The 18,288-nt window shown below is 44.2% G+C and overlaps 1 protein-coding gene across 2 annotated transcripts in view; it reads left to right on the top strand.

Annotated features, from left to right (window-relative positions):
- hhip (hedgehog interacting protein) overlaps positions 1 to 18,288 on the top strand; it is a 170,525-nt gene that overhangs the window by 83,162 nt on the left and 69,075 nt on the right. For both annotated transcript variants that reach the window (XM_080199641.1, XM_080199632.1), the window contains exons 8-9: positions 3,716 to 3,837; positions 4,107 to 4,230. In XM_080199641.1, coding sequence (XP_080055767.1) covers positions 3,716 to 3,837; positions 4,107 to 4,230 — 246 coding nt within the window. The remainder of the gene's footprint in view (positions 1 to 3,715; positions 3,838 to 4,106; positions 4,231 to 18,288) is intronic.

Here is an 18,288-nt window from a genome sequence, read left to right as displayed (position 1 = left end):
TGGCTTCAACCGGGATCTTGGGTTCATGTCACACTATCTGCCTGGGCTTGCAAAATCTCACTAACTGTCCTGTCTGGAGACAACACACAAGTCTTTAACCTGTACTTAATACTCTCTCCACTCACATTGTCTGTACCTTTAAGACTTGATTAGCTGTAAAGACTCACATTCCAATCATTATTCTGTAAATTGAGTTTGTGTTTTTATATGCCCTGTTTGTGAACAGAACTCTCACCCACCTGACAAAGAAGCAGCACTCTAAAAGCTAGTGACATTTGCTACCAGATAAACCTGTTGGACTTTAACCTGGTGTTGTGACACTTCTTACTGTGTTTACCCCAGTCCAACACCAGCATTTCCACATCATGATAGGATACAGGCAGAAGAGTTTAGTACAAGCTAAAGATTATTGAGGGTGGAAGATACAGGATAAGAAATTGTCACAGGAGTGTCTAGTCAAGTTTGAAGGTGACAAAGACACAAATGAATGCTTCAGCAGCAGACATATACAGGTCCTGAACCTGTGCTTGTCACTAGGTTTCCTGCTGGCACAACTTTATGAGAGGTAGGCTCCTAATTGGACACCTCTGTGTTTCCCATCCAATTAAGAATAGCAGGCAGGTTCTTGAGACAGGAAGCCCAATGAGAGGGCATGCAGCACTTGCTGTTTAGCAGCCTCGTTGGGAGAGATGGACGCTACTGCAGGAGAAAGACGAATGCAAGGGCACCTAATGGAGATGCTCTCAGAAACCTGCTGAAAATTCAAAATTAAAGAAGATACATTGTTATTAGGGAAAACAGACCTCACAGGAATGTATTTGGTCGCAGCTGTGCTCTTTTCATAGTGATTGGAGGAGGAGGTATTGATGGCCATTCGGCCTGCCATTGGGAGGTCAATTTCAAGTTGTTGCTTGGCTCCAGACTCAGCTGGAGGTCTTCCTTATGCTTGGAAAATGTCAATGGGTTTCGAAAATGGCCTTAATTGATCTAATTGGTTGCCCGTTTATCTGGAGCAAGTTGCTGATTCCCATAGTTGTCCCTGGAAAACTCACCTTAAGGCAGGACAGCACCAGGGAGCTGTGCAAACCCACAACTATCTAAATTTCTCCAATCCCACTTCTAAAACCACCTCTGTCTCTAAGGCTAAAATTCAGCTCACTGATGCAAGGGCAGAGATGAATTGTGTTATGGATGCATAGGTCTTTATGATGGAAAGAATATGGGGTCAGAAACACACTTCCATTCAAATTGACACTAAGCTGGCAAACAATCTGACTCAAGACTGGAAAAGAATGAAACTGGTGACAAGGTTATCTTATTAGTTCTGGGGACCAAAGATGACGCCGTCAGTCTTTCTGGTGTTCAACTAGAGGAAATTGCGGTTTATCCAGGACAGATGCTGGACAAACCGTCTGATAGCATAAAGGCAGTGGAGAGGTCAACATTCACAACTGAAGAATGGTTGCATGGGTGAATTTTGGAGAGTCCCTGCAGCTCTCTTCCAACAAGAAGTAATGCCTTTCCAGAGAAGAAAAAAACTCGCAATGTGAAAGGAAGTTAGTGTAGGTTTAGGAAAAAGCTTCAATGTTCATTGATAATTACAGAACCTAATGATGTGCTTTCATTTGAAAATAAGCTCTCCATTCCTCATCAGATTCCTTTGAAAGGATAGAAAGAGGAGGATGTCTGTTTTTTTTATTAAATTGGCTTGGATTTCATGGTGAATTGGTCCTAAGACTCAGCTGTAATTCTTTGCATGTTTTGTGAGTCGACCAAAGAAGGCAGCTGTTTTTCCTATGCGTTTATTGAAGTTCTACATTGAGAGACCTTTTATTTTCATCATTCTTTTCAGCTGGAAAGATTATTAACAGGTTTTCATGTAATGTCAGAAAAAGAGATGGGTCTATCTGAATGACATAATTCCATAAAATTCCTGCTGGTCCCGCCACATCAGCAAAGTGAGTCTTGCATTGTCAGGATATCACTGTGAAGAATTACAATTTCTAACAGCAATTGTGGAAATAAACTCTGTCTTATCAAATCCTGAAATCTTTCATAAGAATAGGTGAACCCTCAACAAGGCAAGCAAGTGCCAATCTAAAGCCTCTGCTGCTGTGACCTTTGTGCAAATGATCCTACAGCCCCAACTCTCCTGATTTGTAACAGGGTGGAAAAGAGTGGAAGCAGAAATCCACATCACTGCATACTGAATTGGTTGCATTCTTGGACACAGGCATCTCCATCAAGGATGGTCACCTCAGCACTCCACTGTACTGCAAGCCCACAGACAACCTCATGATGCTCCACTTCTCCAGCTTACACCCTAAACACGTTAAAGAAGTCATCTCCTACGGACAAGCCCTCCGTATACACAGGATCTGCTCAGATGAGAAGGATTGCAACAGACACCTACAGACGCTGAAAGATGCCCGCATAAGAATAGGATATGGCGCTCAAGTCATCGATCAACAATTCTAATGTGCCACTGCAAAAAACCGCACAGACCTCCTCAGAAGACAAACACAGGACACGGCTGACAGAGTACCCTTCGTCATCGAGTACTTCCTCAGAGCAGAAAAGCTACGACACCTTCTCTGGAGCCTTCAACATGTCATCCATGAAGAAAAACATTTTGTCAAGGCCATCCCCACACCCCCCTTCTTGCCTTCAAACAACCTCGAACAAACTATTGTCCACAGCAAATTACCCAGCCTTCAGGAGAACAGTGACCACAACACCACACAATCCTGCCACAGCAACTTCTGCAAGACGTGCTGGATCATCGACACGGCTGCCATCATCTCACATGAGATCACCATCCACCAGGCACACAGTACATACTCTTGCGACTCGGCCAACGTTGTCTACCTGATACACTGTAGGAAAGAATGTCCTGAGGCATGGTACATTGGGGAGACTATGCAGACTCTATGACAATGAATGAATGAACACCGCTCGACAATCACCAGGCAGGAGTGTTCCCTTCCAGTCAGGGAACATTTCAGCAGTCACGGGCATTCAGCCTCTGATCTTCGGGTAAGCGTTCTCCAAGCTGGCCTTCAGGACGCACAACAACGCATAATTGCTGAGCAGAAACTAATAGCCAAGTACCACACACATGAGGATGTACTCAACCGGACCTTGGGTTCATGCACACCATCTGTAACCCCCACGACTTGCCTGGGCTTGCAAAATCTCACTAACTGTCCTGTATGGAGACAATACACACTCCTTTAACCTGTGCTTGGCCCTCTGTTCACTTACGTTGTCTGTACCTTTAAGACTTGATTACCTGTAAAGACTCACATTCCAACCATTATCTTGTAAATTGAGTTTGTGTCTGTATATGCCCTGTTTGTGAACACAAGTCCTCACTCACCTGATGAAGGAGCCTGAGATTCTGAAAGTTAGTGCTGCCAAATAAACCTGTAGGACTTTAACACGGTGTTATGAGACTTCTTACTGGCAGAAGAGCAAGTTTGGGAAATTCTGGGTCTGATATCGGTCCACATATTTTTACAGAATGTCTGAAACCATTTAAGCGAAATGTTAACATATCTAAAGAGGACGAAATGATGACTAGCATTGAAATGTGAAATTACACCAGTATGTTGAATTAATTTTAATAACTTGCAATGTTACCGCTTAAAAATTTGTAAGATACATTTGATTTTTTTTCAGTGACCCTCTTGAATAATGCATTGACTTTGTGTAGGTGTACCGTGGATCAACATCTCTTGGATGCTAATGGTAATCTGACCATACTTTGCTCAGAGTCAAATACCTGGAATAAATCAACAGGAAGAATAATCAAGATAACAAGGGGAAAAGATTATGGTAATTATGAATCTTAAAGCAAGTTTAATGACATATGCATTAATATTTTGAACAGCTGCACTTATAAATATGGCCTCTTTAGAACATTCGTTTAAAGGCACCAAAGAGGCTATATTGTTTGTGGTAAGAATAACTAACAACTCATAGCTGCATTATCCTTATCCAATATTGCACACAGTTTGCAAATAAAGCAAATATATTCCTAATATGTTACATATAGCTTACATTTCATGTAAGAAATCAATGATCAAGTTGTTTTTCTTTTGAAGAAACAGAACCTCCAGCAGTTGAATTCAAATCTTCTACTCACAGCCCTTTAGTGGGTGGTTTCATATACAGAGGATGTCAATCTAGGAGACTTTATGGAAGCTATATCTTTGGAGACCGAAATGGGTATGTTTGCAAAATTTCCATGAAGATATAAACTGGTTTACTACTGTATTACATGCTACATAGCAAAAAATCACTTTAGTTATGTTTTCTGAGAATTCTGTAGGTTGCATGGCACAAAGTTCTACTTTGTGAAGGAAATGTTGAACTTGCAGGAGGTAGGCACAAATTCACCAGAATTATAGCAGGGCTAAAAGGGTTTAATTATGAGGCCAGGTTGAATGGACAATACTTGTATATCCCTGAGTAGAGATGATTATGTGATCTAACTGAGCTATTTAAGCAGTTTAAAGGAATTGATAAGGTAGATACAGTGAAACTATTCCCATCATAGGAATCCAGAACAAGGTATAGACACCACCATTGTCACTGTCAGGACAGACCCACCAGCCGTGGTACACATTCAGGAAGGAGTTGTCTTCTGAGTCCTCAACATTGACACTGGAGCCCATGAAGTCTCAGGGCACAGATCATGGCATGAGGAAGGAAACCTCCAGCTGATTACTATGCATGGCTCTCTCTCAGCTAATGAATCAATACTCATCAATGTTGAATACCAGGTACTGAGGGTGGCAAGGACACAGGATGTACACTGAGTGGGGGACTTTAATGTCCATCACCAAGAGCAGCTCAGTAGCAGCTCTTCTGACTGTGGCTGAGTTGGCCAAGTCCCAAAGGACAAATCTGGCACTTTTCATTTGATAAACTGGGCCTAGAGCAGATGGAGAGAGGACCCAGAAGGAACAACACTAAACCTTGTCTTTACCAATCTGTCACAGTATTAGGAGGAGTGACAAATGCACAGTCCTTGTGGAGATGACATCCCATCTTCAGAATTGGGATACTGCCCATTGCATTGTGCAAACGTGCTAAATCAGATAGATTCAGAACAGATCTAGGAAATCAAAACGGGCATCTATGAGACAATATAGGATATCATCAGCAGCAGAACTGTGTTCAACTGCAATCTATAACTTCATGCATATCCTTCAGTCTACCATTACCATCCAGCTGGGGATCAACCCAATTCAATGAAGAGTGAAGAAGAGCATGCCAGGAATGACAACAGGCATACCAACAAATCACTTGATAACCTGGTGAAACTACAACACAGGAGAACTTGCATGCTAAACAGCAGACACAATAGGCAATGGATAGTGCTAAGCAATCTGACAGCCAATGCATCAAAAAGACGTTCACAGATAATGAGTGTTCAATACCATTAACAATGCCTCAAGTAGAGGGGATTTTTACACTAACTTCATTGCACTGTTAATGTAAGCCTATTTATGACGCTAATAAATGAACTAAAACTAAACTTGTCCATGTTCATGTGCAGCAAAATACAGACTTGGGTTGATAAGCAGCAAGTAACATTTTACCGGATCATTGCCTGGCACTTATAATTTTCAACAAGAGAATCTAAGCACCTCTGCTTGACATTCAGTATTCTGGTGGGGCGGGGGGGGGGGGGGTGGTTGTCACTGTAATTTCTAGCGGGGCCGGTTTTACCATATCACCCCACTGGTTGATGGGCAGGGCGAGGGGTAAGATCATGACAGCCGAGAAATCGGGTTAGTGAGGTTTCTCACCTCTCGCAATCTTACCGGCACCGGATACCTGGTGAGATTCAGGCACGAGGCTGATTGTAACATTTAAATCCAATTAAAATGTGATTTAAATTTTATTAATGAGTCCTGGAATCACTTGCCTTTGCAGTTTCACCCTCACCCTTGAAGGTCCTCACTGGCGAAGATCATATATGGTCCCCATTGATGCGGACTTGTGGTGATGGCCTCACCGGTGGGACTGGAAGCCATTGAGACCCTCTTGGAAAGTCTGGGACAGAAGGATTGCCCCTTGGTCAGTGCAGCTTGGCACTGCCAGCCTGCATGCTAGCAGTGCCAGCCTGGCACATTGGTAGTGCGCACTGGGCAGTGCCAAGCCAATGGGGTGTGAGGGGGGCTGGGCCAACTGGGAAGGGATGGGCCGATCGGGGATAGACACTGCACGCTCTTCAACCACAATCGGGGGAGAACAGTGCGTGCTCTGTAACCGACAATAGGCCGGTTCATGCAGTGGGGGGGTGGGGGAGCGATCGATTGGTCCATGAGGTGGTGGTAGATAGGTGATCGGTTCATGTGGAGGGGAATGCAATCAGCTGTGAAGGCTAGCAGTAACTGGGGCAGGCAGTAACAGACAGTGTCAGGTAATGATCATTTCTAAGCACCTCTGCTTGACATTCAATGTTCTGGGGGCGAGGGGGTCATTAAATTTTAGCGGGGGAGTGATCTTACCATATCGCCCCACTGGTTGATTAATAGTAGGTTTGATGATGAGAGCCTGAGCATGCGCAATGACACCCATTGCTGCAATCTGCCAGCTTTCAGCAAGCTTAGACCCCACCTCTCCCCCTGCTGGCTGGAAACAGATCTTGCATTTTTTTTTAAAAGAGTGAGGTAAGATTCGATTTTTATCTCGCCCAAAAAACAATTCGATTCTCTCTTGTTTTCTTGCTCATTCGGGACTTAAAATTTTTCTGGAATTTTCCTAGGTATTGTTTGAACTTAAACTCTAATCATGTTCACTTGTAACTTTAACCATTTAGGAAAAGGAGATAGTTTGGTGAAATAACCTTTCTTGAGTTGTAAATCAACATCTATTAAAGACAGGGCAGAGACTTGATTAACCACTGCTCTTTGTTCCAGTTCAGCCATGGGCACAGGTTGACACTGGTCTCTCTGTAACTTCTGATAGATGGAAGGTCAGGTTGTGATGAGGATATTGTGATTCTGCAGATAGATATAGATAGATCGGCTACAAGAGTCAGGAGCACATCCACTAATAATGAAGCAGGCAATTTAGCCCATTATTAGGACCAACTGATGCAATTTTACGTGGCCCATCTGTTTTTACAGTTGTTAGGTGGGCAGATTGGCCAAGCTGCCTTTCTCTTTGCCTCCTCCTGTATTCCTTTGACCTGAAACTAATAGTCCCTATGTATTATGTCCATCAAAAAGAGGAGGCATCAAAAAAATCTAATAGGAAAATTTTTGTAATTTCTTAACTTCAATGGAAATTGTATACTCACAGGCTCATTTTTGCTCTTGTTGCTAATGTTGCTAATTCTTGTTCACCAGTTAGGGGAAAAAACAACACATTTATTTACAGGTAAAGGCTATACAGAGACCTGTAGCCTCATAGCCACAGCCACATTCAGCTTTTGAGAACCTTCTCGAACAGAAACCCACGGTCACCAGGGTGATCCTCCACCATGCTCCCCAATTGGCTCCCTAGGTCATGTGCCCTTTACTCTGCAGATTCATCCTTAAAGGAGCAATCACTACAAGCCTAATGCTTCTTTCTGGCCTCTCTAGCCTGGCGATTGTCTCGTTCCCTGCATATAAAACTATTGACACAAGCTTTCACTTCTACACCACAAAAAACAGAAGCGCACAATAGCACATTTTATAGCAAGAATGCACTTCAAAATTTCTCAAGGGTAAGCAAGGGTTTATGATAAGATGCATTTCTTTTCTAGATGGATGTGAGAGCAACTTAGAAAATTTGAATTTTTAACATTTTAGTGTACTTATTAGCCTTTTGGTGCTTGGTGTTAATGAGTGAAAGGTAACTTTCTTTAGACAGAATTAGTTTGCTAATGTTTTATTTTGTGTTTAAGACTCACAGCAAAGTTTTCACTATTTGAGTGCCGACACTAATACAATTAAAATAAGCATGATAATCCCTCTACTGAAATAGCAGAGAGGAGTTTGAAACAAGGAGGGGCAATCTTGAGCTGTCCTTGTGAATGATGGCGGTGACTCAAGATCTGAAAGTCGCAGATCTCGCAAGCAAAAATGTGGTTTCAAATTTTTCCTTCCCCTTGCTGGTGGAGACCTGCTTTACATGCATTTCAATAAATTTTAATATCATTAACTCACCACCTTGCCAAATATTGCAACCCCCCCCCCCCGCCCCCCCCACAACACCGCCACCGCCACCACCACCGTATATTGACACTGCGTTGATGTGACATCATGTCGGCATGGTTTATAACAGGTTCACCTAAATATGAATCTGTCATGGGGCCTCCCTGGGCCAAAAGGTGAGGATAACCCCCAAGGGAGAAGGACATGGGCATGGTCTAGCACAAGTTGACACTGCCAGTTTGGCACCATGCCCATGCCAACCTGGCAGTGCCAACCTTTGACAAGGGAAGGCTCCAGTTGGGCTCCCCCTCCAAGGGAGGGGGAATTCATTTGTATGTGGTGATGGCCAGAAATGGACAGAGGAGCTGTGGTTGCCAGTGATGCTGGTGGTGGGGATAGGGTGACAGCGCCGATTGTTGAGGGAGGGAAGGAGCTGATGATCGGGGGTGGGGGGGGAAGGAGCCAATGATCTTGGTGGGGACGGGAGGGGGACAGGAGGGACTGATGATCAAGAAGTGTCCACTTTGACTAGGGGTGGAGAGGAGACCCCCAGACCTCCCTGGTGGGCTTGGGGCAGATTTATACCTGTTCTAATTGGGGCACCCTTTAATAATGGCACCCCAATCTCTGTGCAGCTGGGTTTTGCAGGTCTGTTGAGGACCTGCCCCCCTGAATAATGTTGCAAAACATGCTGAGCTGTTTCTCTTATCAAAGTGTCATAAGATCTGGAGTCAAAACTGACCTCATACTGGTTTTCTTGCTGGAAACAACACTGACATTTTTTGGTAAGATTCCCCCCAAAGGTTTTAAGTAATTACATGAAAACACTCACCAGTGTAATTTTTACTCTTAAAACTGCAACAACTTGTATATAAATTAAAGAAATGAAAATGCTAATGCAGAAATCATGGTTGGCTTGCAAAATTAAAAGGGCTACAGTAGCAGCTGTGTTTTGCAGTAAAATGAGATGTGGCAAGCTGAACTGTTTCAAATCAAAACCGCATGAGGGAATGATTCACTGAGCAACATGCCGGACGATTTATGGCATGATTCACTAATTTTCGTTAAATGCCTACATCAAGGTCCAAAGCAAAAAGAACCTCCCCTGTGCTTGGCAGCATTGGCAGCACCTCACACCAAATAAGGACAAACCCAACACTGGTGCACATAAAATTATAATTCTTTTGCCTTCTCATTCTCAAAATACATTCATTTCTTGAGTATGCCAAAATTAATATCTGTAGGCAGAAAAAAAGACCTGTCATGTCATGTCACCTCACATATTTCTTTCCTCAGCACATATAGTACGATCTCGCTTAAAATACTTTGAAGGCATATAATTGTCACTGAGTTACTTTTTCAACCTGACGTGCTAAGAGGAAGAACATTAAAATCATCATGTGTAGCATTGCACTAACAGTCTGCTCAAGAACTAGGCAGCACAGTAAAAGGTGAGGGAAAAAAATAGCCTGGAGTAAAACAAGCAACACAAGTGGAAGAGAGGGACTTTGGATTCAATTTTAATCTTCATGACCTGGATTGTAACCAGGGACTGGATTCTCTGACCTTGCCAAATTTTCTTTTCTGGCTGGCAACGGGGCATGAATAGCCAAAGAATTCCAGACTTGGCATAGCAGATTGTACATCCATAATAAAACTTCCATTCTGTTACAGTCAATGGCATGAACGTGAATAGTTTAATTGCAGCAGGTAATCCACATCACCAGATTACCACACAAACAATAAGGACAAAAACTTACTGCCTTAACACAGCAAAATCTCAGAGACACCACAATTTAATGGAGAGCAACACAAGAGCAGTGGGAAGGATAAAAGAGCTGCCTCAGAGCAGCACCAAGAGTGAGAATGTAGCAAGACCAGTTGGGAGGATGAAAGGGCAGCAAGAGCAGCAACAAGAGCGAGAGCACAACCAGACCAGTGGTGGAGGATAAAAGAGCATTGATAGCAGCAGCAAGAGCACAGCAAAACCTGTGAGGAGGATAAAAGAGCTAAGGTCCATGGGTTCCAAAACAACCAATGGCATTGAAAAGAAAATCAAAGTATGATATTGCATGGAAGCAGATATGTGATTGCTGAATATTTTTCTCCTTTTCTTAATCTGAACATTTGTTCAAATGAGGAGCTGGGAAATCATAAGTTTCAGTCAAGGTGAATGTAACAGTTAGTGAATTAATAAGAGTACAACAGGGAGCAGGTCCAGAGATATTAATTAAAATTCATGGTTTAACTAAACACTTCCACAGTGGAAACTGGAAAAAATTATTTAGATAATGCTTGGCTATGATGCCCTGTTCAACAAAACTCATAATTACATCACGTTCTCCCAGAATGAAGCCAGCCAGGCTGTCGGGATTGCTATAGGATTTGCAGCAATCTCTGGCTTCCCACGGGCACAGGGTGCCATCAACTGAATGCATGCAGCTTTTAACAGGGCCCTCAGCACATCCAGGGTTGCCTCATCAGTGTCAAAGGATACCGTGAAAAGAAATGGCTAATGACACTTGTTAGCCGGCCACAGAGTGTTTTAGAGGAGAGGATAGGTACAAGGAAGATCAGTAAATTACACACTCTTTGATTGAGCAGACCATTGGCATGTTGAAGATACATTTTAGAAGTCTGGACCAGTCAGACAATGCTGTTCTGTGCTCTCCTGAGAGGGTGTCCTGCATTATCATGGTTTGCTGTGCTCTACATAACCTGGCACTCCGTAGGGGGGATGAATTGACAGATGGAGCCTCCTGGGGTTAACCTCAATGTGCTCACATATTGGTGCCAAAACATCTGACAGAATGGGGATGGATCCCTCTATCTTCCATTCTAATCTAATGACAACATTTGCCAACTCTGCCTACTGTACCCCTGACCGTCCTTGAAACTCCAACATCTCCCTGAATGCCAGAGGTTTGTCATAAGACTTGGACTCAGCAGCATCTTCTGGGTGTCATTGACCTTGGATGTCAATGTTTTAGCCTACTATGGACCTGAATATGTGCTGTGCTGACCAGAGAGGACCCCAGAACTACTCTTAGAAACTATGTTCCACTGCAGGACCTCCACACTAGTGAATGAGGCAGATAATTAGTAATTGGCTGGATAATCACCTACATTAAAGAGAATTCAGTGGGTGAAGACTGGTGAATGGGATCTCATTGATTTGTTGCGAGACATCAATCTCATCTTCAGTGCAGGGACAGTTCCTGTCCTTGTCAGGCAGCACTGCCAGCTGCTCTTCAAATGGAGTGAGTGCTCTGAGCTCCAGCATCACCCCTCCTGTCTGGGATTTCTGTTGTTTTAGGCAATTTTATTTTTATTTTCATTTTTAAAACTTATTTTACAGGATGTGGGCATTGCTGACTGGGCCAGCATTTATTGCCCATCCCTACCTGCCCTCCATGTCAGAGAGCATTTGAGAGTCAACTGCATTGATGCACAAAGACAGATGGACAGAATGTGAGCAGGACACATGGCAAAGCAGTTGATAAGTATGTCACCCTACTGTGTGTGCCTTTGTAAGGGATGAAGACGTGACTTGTGCAGGATGTGACAAGAGATGAAGATGCAAAAGTGTGTGTGAGAGAATCAGTGATGATGGAATTCTCTGCCCGTTGAAGTGGTGGAGGCTACCTCGCTAAATATTTTTAAGACGCGGGTTGATGGGTTTTTGATAAGAGAGGGGATTAAGGGTTATGGGGAGAGGGCAGGAATGTGGAACTGAGCCACGACAGATCAGCCATGATCTTATTGAATGGCGGGGCAGGCTCGAAGGGCGAGTTGGCCTACTCCTGCTCCTATTTCTTATGTTCTTATGTTCTTATGTACTAGCTGTGCTTGAAATCCCTGTGGACTGTAGTCTGTGAATGCTTTATGAGGCCTTATGAGGGTGTGAGTTGAGATTGACAAGAAGGTTGACTTACCCTGGTGAAGCAGATGAGATCATTCATGAGAACATAAGAAATAGGAGCAGGAGTAGCCCGTCTCTGAGGAGCACAGGCATTGACCACCCTGGTGACTTCCCAAGCCTGGGTGGTGCATTGGTGAACCTCTGGCTCCCATCACAGGCAGAAAGTTTCTCCTTCTCCTGGAGTGCCGCCAGTGCCTTGTCACTGCATTTTAGGGCTCAGCATTTGTCTCTTCTTGGAGCCATTCTGACGCTTGTCACAATAGGTGTAGAGCTGAAGAGAGTGAACGCATAGGTGCTGTTTAAATATGGCACCTGGAAATATGAGCCAATGAGTTAACAGTGGGGCAGACAAATACTAGCCTACCCCACCACAAAATACAATGTGCTACTCATTTTTGCATACATAAGGTGAAAATCGAACAATCTTTCCCACTCACCACTGCACTTAGTCTCCAGAACAGAAAATTCCTGCCCATAATATCTATTCTCATGGCAGATAGAATTTCAGTGCTCTCTGTGATAAATTTCTCCATGTTAAAAATGCCAATTCTGATAGTCATCTTTGGCTGAGACCAAAAAGATGGTCACTTATGCCAATATTTGTGTCTATATCTCCGATTGGGATCTCAGTGCCTGTTGTCAGATTTGACCTCTCCCATTGTTACTTGCAATGTGATATTAACAGAATGGTTGATGAATAGCATTACAAACATTGGGCCTTGCAGTGAAGGTGCAGGGAAAATCATGAATAGCAAGGCCTAGGACAAAGAAGCCAGGATAACTGTAACAGCAGGACTTGAGTATAATTCTTCAGCTTTTTTCCTGATCAACAGCCCATTAAATTGACTAGGACGGAGGACCAGCTGCAGAAGGTCACAACGAGGACCCTTTGGGACGTACCAAGGAATCGAGGGCTGGGGATAAGGTCAATTAATTTGGGGAGAGAAAGATTATTTAGACTAGATGGAGAGGAAGGCATTAGGGCTGGAGAGAGAGAGGCGCAGGACTTGAAACAGAGAGAGAGAGAGAGGCGCAGGACTGGAAAGAGACAGAGGCACAAAACTGGAGAAAGAGAGAGGCGCAGGACTGGAGAAAGAGAGAGAGGCGCAGGACTGAAGAAAGAGAGAGAGGCGCAGGACTGGAGAAAGAGAGAGAGGCGCAGGACTGGAGAAAGAGAGAGAGGCGCAGGACTGGAGAAAGAGAGAGAGGGGCGCAGGACTGGAGAAAGAGAGAGAGGCGCAGGACTGGAGAAAGAGAGAGAGGCGCAGGACTGGAGAAAGAGAGAGAGACGCAGGACTGGAGAAAGAGAGAGAGGCGCAGGACTGGAGAAAGAGAGAGAGGCGCAGGACTGGAGAAAGAGAGAGAGGCACAGGACTGGAGAAAGAGAGAGAGAGGCACAGGACTGGAGAGAGGGAGAATGGCGCAGGGCTGGACAGAGAGAGAGAGAGGCGCAGGACTGGAGAGAGAGGGAGAGACGCAGGACTGGAAAGAGAGGGAAGCGCAAGAGTGGAGAGAGAGAGAGAGCCATGTTCTGGAGAGAGAAAGGGAGACGCCGGACTGGAGAGAGAGGGAAGCACGAGAGTGGAGAGAGAGAGAGAGCCGCAGTTCTGGAGAGAGGCGCAGGACTTGAGCGAATGAGAGAAAGAGAGATGCAGGACCAGAGAGAGAGAGAGGCGCAGGACTGGAGAGAGAGTGAGCCACAAATCTGGAGAGAGCGAGAGATAGGCTCAGGATGGAAAGAGAGTCTGAAAGAGAGGCAGCCACAGGAATGGGGAGAGAGAGGCGCAGGACTGGAGAAAGAGAAAGAGGTGCAGAACTGGAGAGAGAGAGGCACAGGACTGGAGAGAGAGAGAGAGGCACAGGACTGGAGAAAGAGAGAGAGGCACAGGACTGGAGAGAGAGAGGCACAGGACTGGAGAAAGAGAGAGAGGCACAGGACTGGAGAGAGAGAGAGAGGCACAGGACTGGAGAGAGAGAGAGAGGCACAGGACTGGAGAGAGAGAGAGGCGCGGGACTGGAGAGAGGCTCAGGATTGGAAAGAGAAAAAGAGCGGCACAGGACTGGAGAAAGAGAGAGAGGTGCAGGACTGGAGAAAGAAGTGCAGGATGGGGGACAGCGAGAGAGAGGTGCAGTACTGGGGAGAGTGAGAGAGTGGCGCATTACTGGAGAGAGAATGAGAAGCGCAAGACTGGAGAGAGAATGAAAGAGAGAGAGGCACAGGACTGGAGAGAATGAGAGAGAGGAGTTGTGGATAGAGAGAGAGAGAGAGAGCATCTGCAATTGTTAGGTCAAAAAGGGGCCAGAGGGCACACCTGTTTCCCCGGCCCACCCGTGCTATAAATGCATTACATTGTGTGCCTGGCAGCTTGCCCACCTTTCAATGGTTTCCAATCCCTGGGAAACCTGGGAGGCAGCAGTGAGATTTAAATTGGGCTCTCAATGTGGGACCCTAATCTAAATATGTTAACAAAATACCTTATGCCCTGCAGATGCGACGATATCTCCCACTATATAAAGGTAATTGAGCATGTGCAGCATTATGAGGATTGCGCCTATATTTAAGTCTCTATACACCCATGTAATCTTCTCCCGCCCATAATGAGAGGATTAATTTAAAAAGGGGTTATATCTCTCAGTATATGTTATGTGTGTAAAATTTTTACTTCATTTTTAGCCATTGCATCATTATATCTGTTGTATTTCAAGTAACTACAGATCGTTGACATATTTAAGTTGCAGCAGAACTATGGAAGCTTAAGAAACTGTATTTTAACTCAGAAACTACCCTTGAATTGATAATTTTTTGATGTCGTATGAAAGCAAAGTACTGCAAATTATGGAACCTGAAATAAAAAAGGAATACTCCAAGTACTGAGCAGGTCTGACAGCATTTGTGGAGAAAGGAATATTCAGTCTGACCAGGAACTGGCGTAGGCACGGTTTTAAAATGATTCCGGATCCCAATGCTTCTAAAACACATTCCAATTTCAAAGTGAAAGTGGGTGGAAGGGAGTCAGGAACTTGTATGCCTCCAGTTAATCACCTGTTGAGCACTTTGAGGAACTTGTTAACAGGCTGGTGAGGACAAGAACTGAATTTGGAAAGTGGCAAATCAAAACCATCTGGTGCAACAAAAGCAGAAAATGATAGAAAATCCCAGCAGATCTGACAGCATCTGTGGAGACAGAATAGAGCTAATGTTTTGAGTCTGGATAGCCCTTCATTCGAGCTTAGTGCATGGTGGTGCACAGCTACTAAGTTCAATAAGGGAAAAAATGAAGGCTTTTTTTGTGGTGAAAGATATTAGGACCTTGAGGATCTTGCAACAGATCATGGACATTGCCTCTGATTTGGCAACTTTGGCTATGTTTGTTTACAGTGAAGACACTGGTTCTCTGAGGCGATGCCTGCTCTCTTCAGCAAGACAACAACAAGGCCAATCATGGATGCCTTTGCCTTTACTGCTCATACTCAGCAGGCAGCTCCTGTTTCCTGGTAACAGTCACCACTAATTGCCTGCCAAGTTCGTTTCTGGCCCAATTAGAACATTTACTTTTCACAGTAACATTGTATGAAAGACATTGTTTTTATTCCTTCTTTCATGGTATGTGAGCATCACTGGCAAGGCCAGCACTTGTTGCCAGTTCCTAACTGCCCTTGAGAAGGTGGTGGTGAGCTGCCAAGTTAGGGTGGTGTGTGACTTAGAGAGCAACTTGCAGATTGTGTGTTTCCATGTGCCTACTGCCCTTGTCCTTCTAGATAGTAGAGATCATGGATTTGGAAGGTGTTGTCAAAGCAGCCTTGAGGAACTATTGCAGTGCATCTTGCAGCCCAGGTTCGGGAAATTATTCAGGAGTTGGGTTCTGGATCCCAATTCAAAAATCAACACCATCATTTCAAGTCAATAATTTTTCATTTGACTGAACCAGTTCTGTAGAAAGCTCATCAAACTGAAAAGTTGGGCAGGATTTTACCAATATTTCATGACTCCAAAACAGCACCAAACCAAGATCCCAAGCCTGCACTTAGAATCATAGAAAAACTACAGCACAGACAGGCCCGTTGGCCCGCAAGTTGCGCCAATCATATCTCTACCTACTAGGCTTACCTATAACCCTCCATCCTATTAAGTCCCATGTACTCATCCAGAGGTCCCTTAAAAGACCCTATCAAACTTGCCTCCACCACCACCACTGACGGCAGCCGATTCCACTCACCCACCACCCTCTGAGTGAAAAACTTAACCCTGACATCTCCTCTGTACCTACTCCCCAGCACCTTAAACCTGTGTCCTCTTGTGGCGGCCATTTAAGCCCTGGGAAAAAGCCTCTGAGAATCCACCCGATCAATACCTCTCAACATCTTATACACCTCTGTCAGGTCCCCTCTCATCCTTCGTGTCTCCAAGGAGAAAAGATTGACCTCTCTCAACCTACCCTCATAAGGCATGCCCTCCATTCCAGGTAACATCCTTGTAAATCTCCTTTCAATGGCTTCCACATCCTTCCTGTAATGAGGCGACCAGAACTGAGCACAGTACTCCAAGTGGAGTCTGACCAGGGTCTTATACAGGTGCAGCATTATCTCCCGACTCCTAAACTCAATTCCTCAATTGATGAAGACCAGTACACCATACGCCTTCTTAACCATATCCTCTACCTGCGAAGCCAATTTGAGAGTCCTATGAACCCAGACCCCAAGATCCTTCTGACTTTCCACACTGCTAAGAGTCTTACCCTTAATATTATATTCCTTCATCCCATTGGACCTGCCAAAATGTACCACTACACATTTATCCGGGTTGAAGTCCATCTGCCACTTCTCCGCCCAGTCTTGCATCCTATCTATGTCAAGTTGCAACTTCTGACATGCCTCCAAACTAACCACAACACCTCCAACCTTCATGTCATCGAAACTTGACTGCGTCAGATTCGGCTCATCAATTTTGCTGCAGGCAGCCTCCTTTTTGGAACCATGGCAAGCCTACCATGAGAGATGGGCATAGCTGAGGCAGATTGGGAGCAACAGGATGTTTCAAAATAGAAGTGCCTTCAGTGAGGGAAGTAAAAGCAAATAAAATCAGAGGGGCCAGCAAACTTGGGGGCTGTTCCATTGCCGGTCAAATGCTGGTGGCTCAGGAAAATGTACCTTTAATAGGGTCTTTTTTTTTGCCCACCGCTGGAGGATAACTAATCAATGGGAAACTTTGCCAGCGCTGGAATTGCAATGGGGTAATATTCTCAATGTGCCTCCCTGCTTTTTCTCAGTCTCTTCATCTGTCCCCACCTTCATCCTGGCCTCTCAACTCATCACCCTGTAACTGAGAAAATCCTGTCAGTTAATTCTGTTTCTCTTTCCATAGATGCTGTCAGCTCTGCTGAGTATTTCAAGCATTTCAGCTTTTGTTTGAAGACTGCCTATATTGGATAATAGAGCAATTTCAATTTTTTGGCATTCCCAAGCCTCAACCAGAAGTCCAAGGCAATTGTCCCTTAACCAAAAGTTGAGCACTCATTATACAGTACAATTTTGTTCCCTTCCCCACAAGTATTCCTAAGACTTCTCTGAGTAAATCTGCAAATTTAGTTTCAATTAATGAGGGTTTTGTATTCAGGAAACTGCATGTTTCACATTTACTTGCACTGCATTCAAATTGACAAACTTCCTGGCTGTAAAGGTCTTACTTCTAACAGCATTTCATCAGACCACTCGGTTTCATACCAAGGTAACTGGCATGAATAGGCAATGCTCAAATGAGCTGTGTACCTAAAGGCAACTGCTTTGATTATTATTTCCTCAGCTTGAATTTTGTATCTTCAGATTGAATTGGGAGGGGAAGTAATTTTTTACATACTGTCAGGTGGAGTGGATTGTTTGCTCATTGTAAAACTGACAACAGTTTATTTCTTTGAAATCAATGGCATGAATGTGGGGCAGTTTCTGCAATAGATATGCAGTTTGCTCCATCAGATTACTGTCTAAGTAGTGATGATAAAAATTGCTCAAATGATTCAACTCTGCCAATACCTGCAGCCTGGCTGGCAACTTTGTGGGGGGTGGAGTTCCTTTCGTCCAGATTCAGAATGTTCCTCTCTGTTGTGTCCATTGGATGTAATAATGTTTGCTTAATATTCCATTGTACGTCTTTTGGATTATAAGGTTGGAAATGTTCTGTTTTTTCTTTCATAACTCTACTCAGTTTTCCAA

This window comes from Carcharhinus amblyrhynchos, chromosome 1 (assembly GCF_965287045.1).
Source record: "Carcharhinus amblyrhynchos chromosome 1, sCarAmb.v2.hapA, whole genome shotgun sequence".
Lineage (NCBI taxonomy): Eukaryota > Metazoa > Chordata > Chondrichthyes > Carcharhiniformes > Carcharhinidae > Carcharhinus > Carcharhinus amblyrhynchos.
This window is presented reverse-complemented; position numbering and strand designations above follow the sequence as displayed.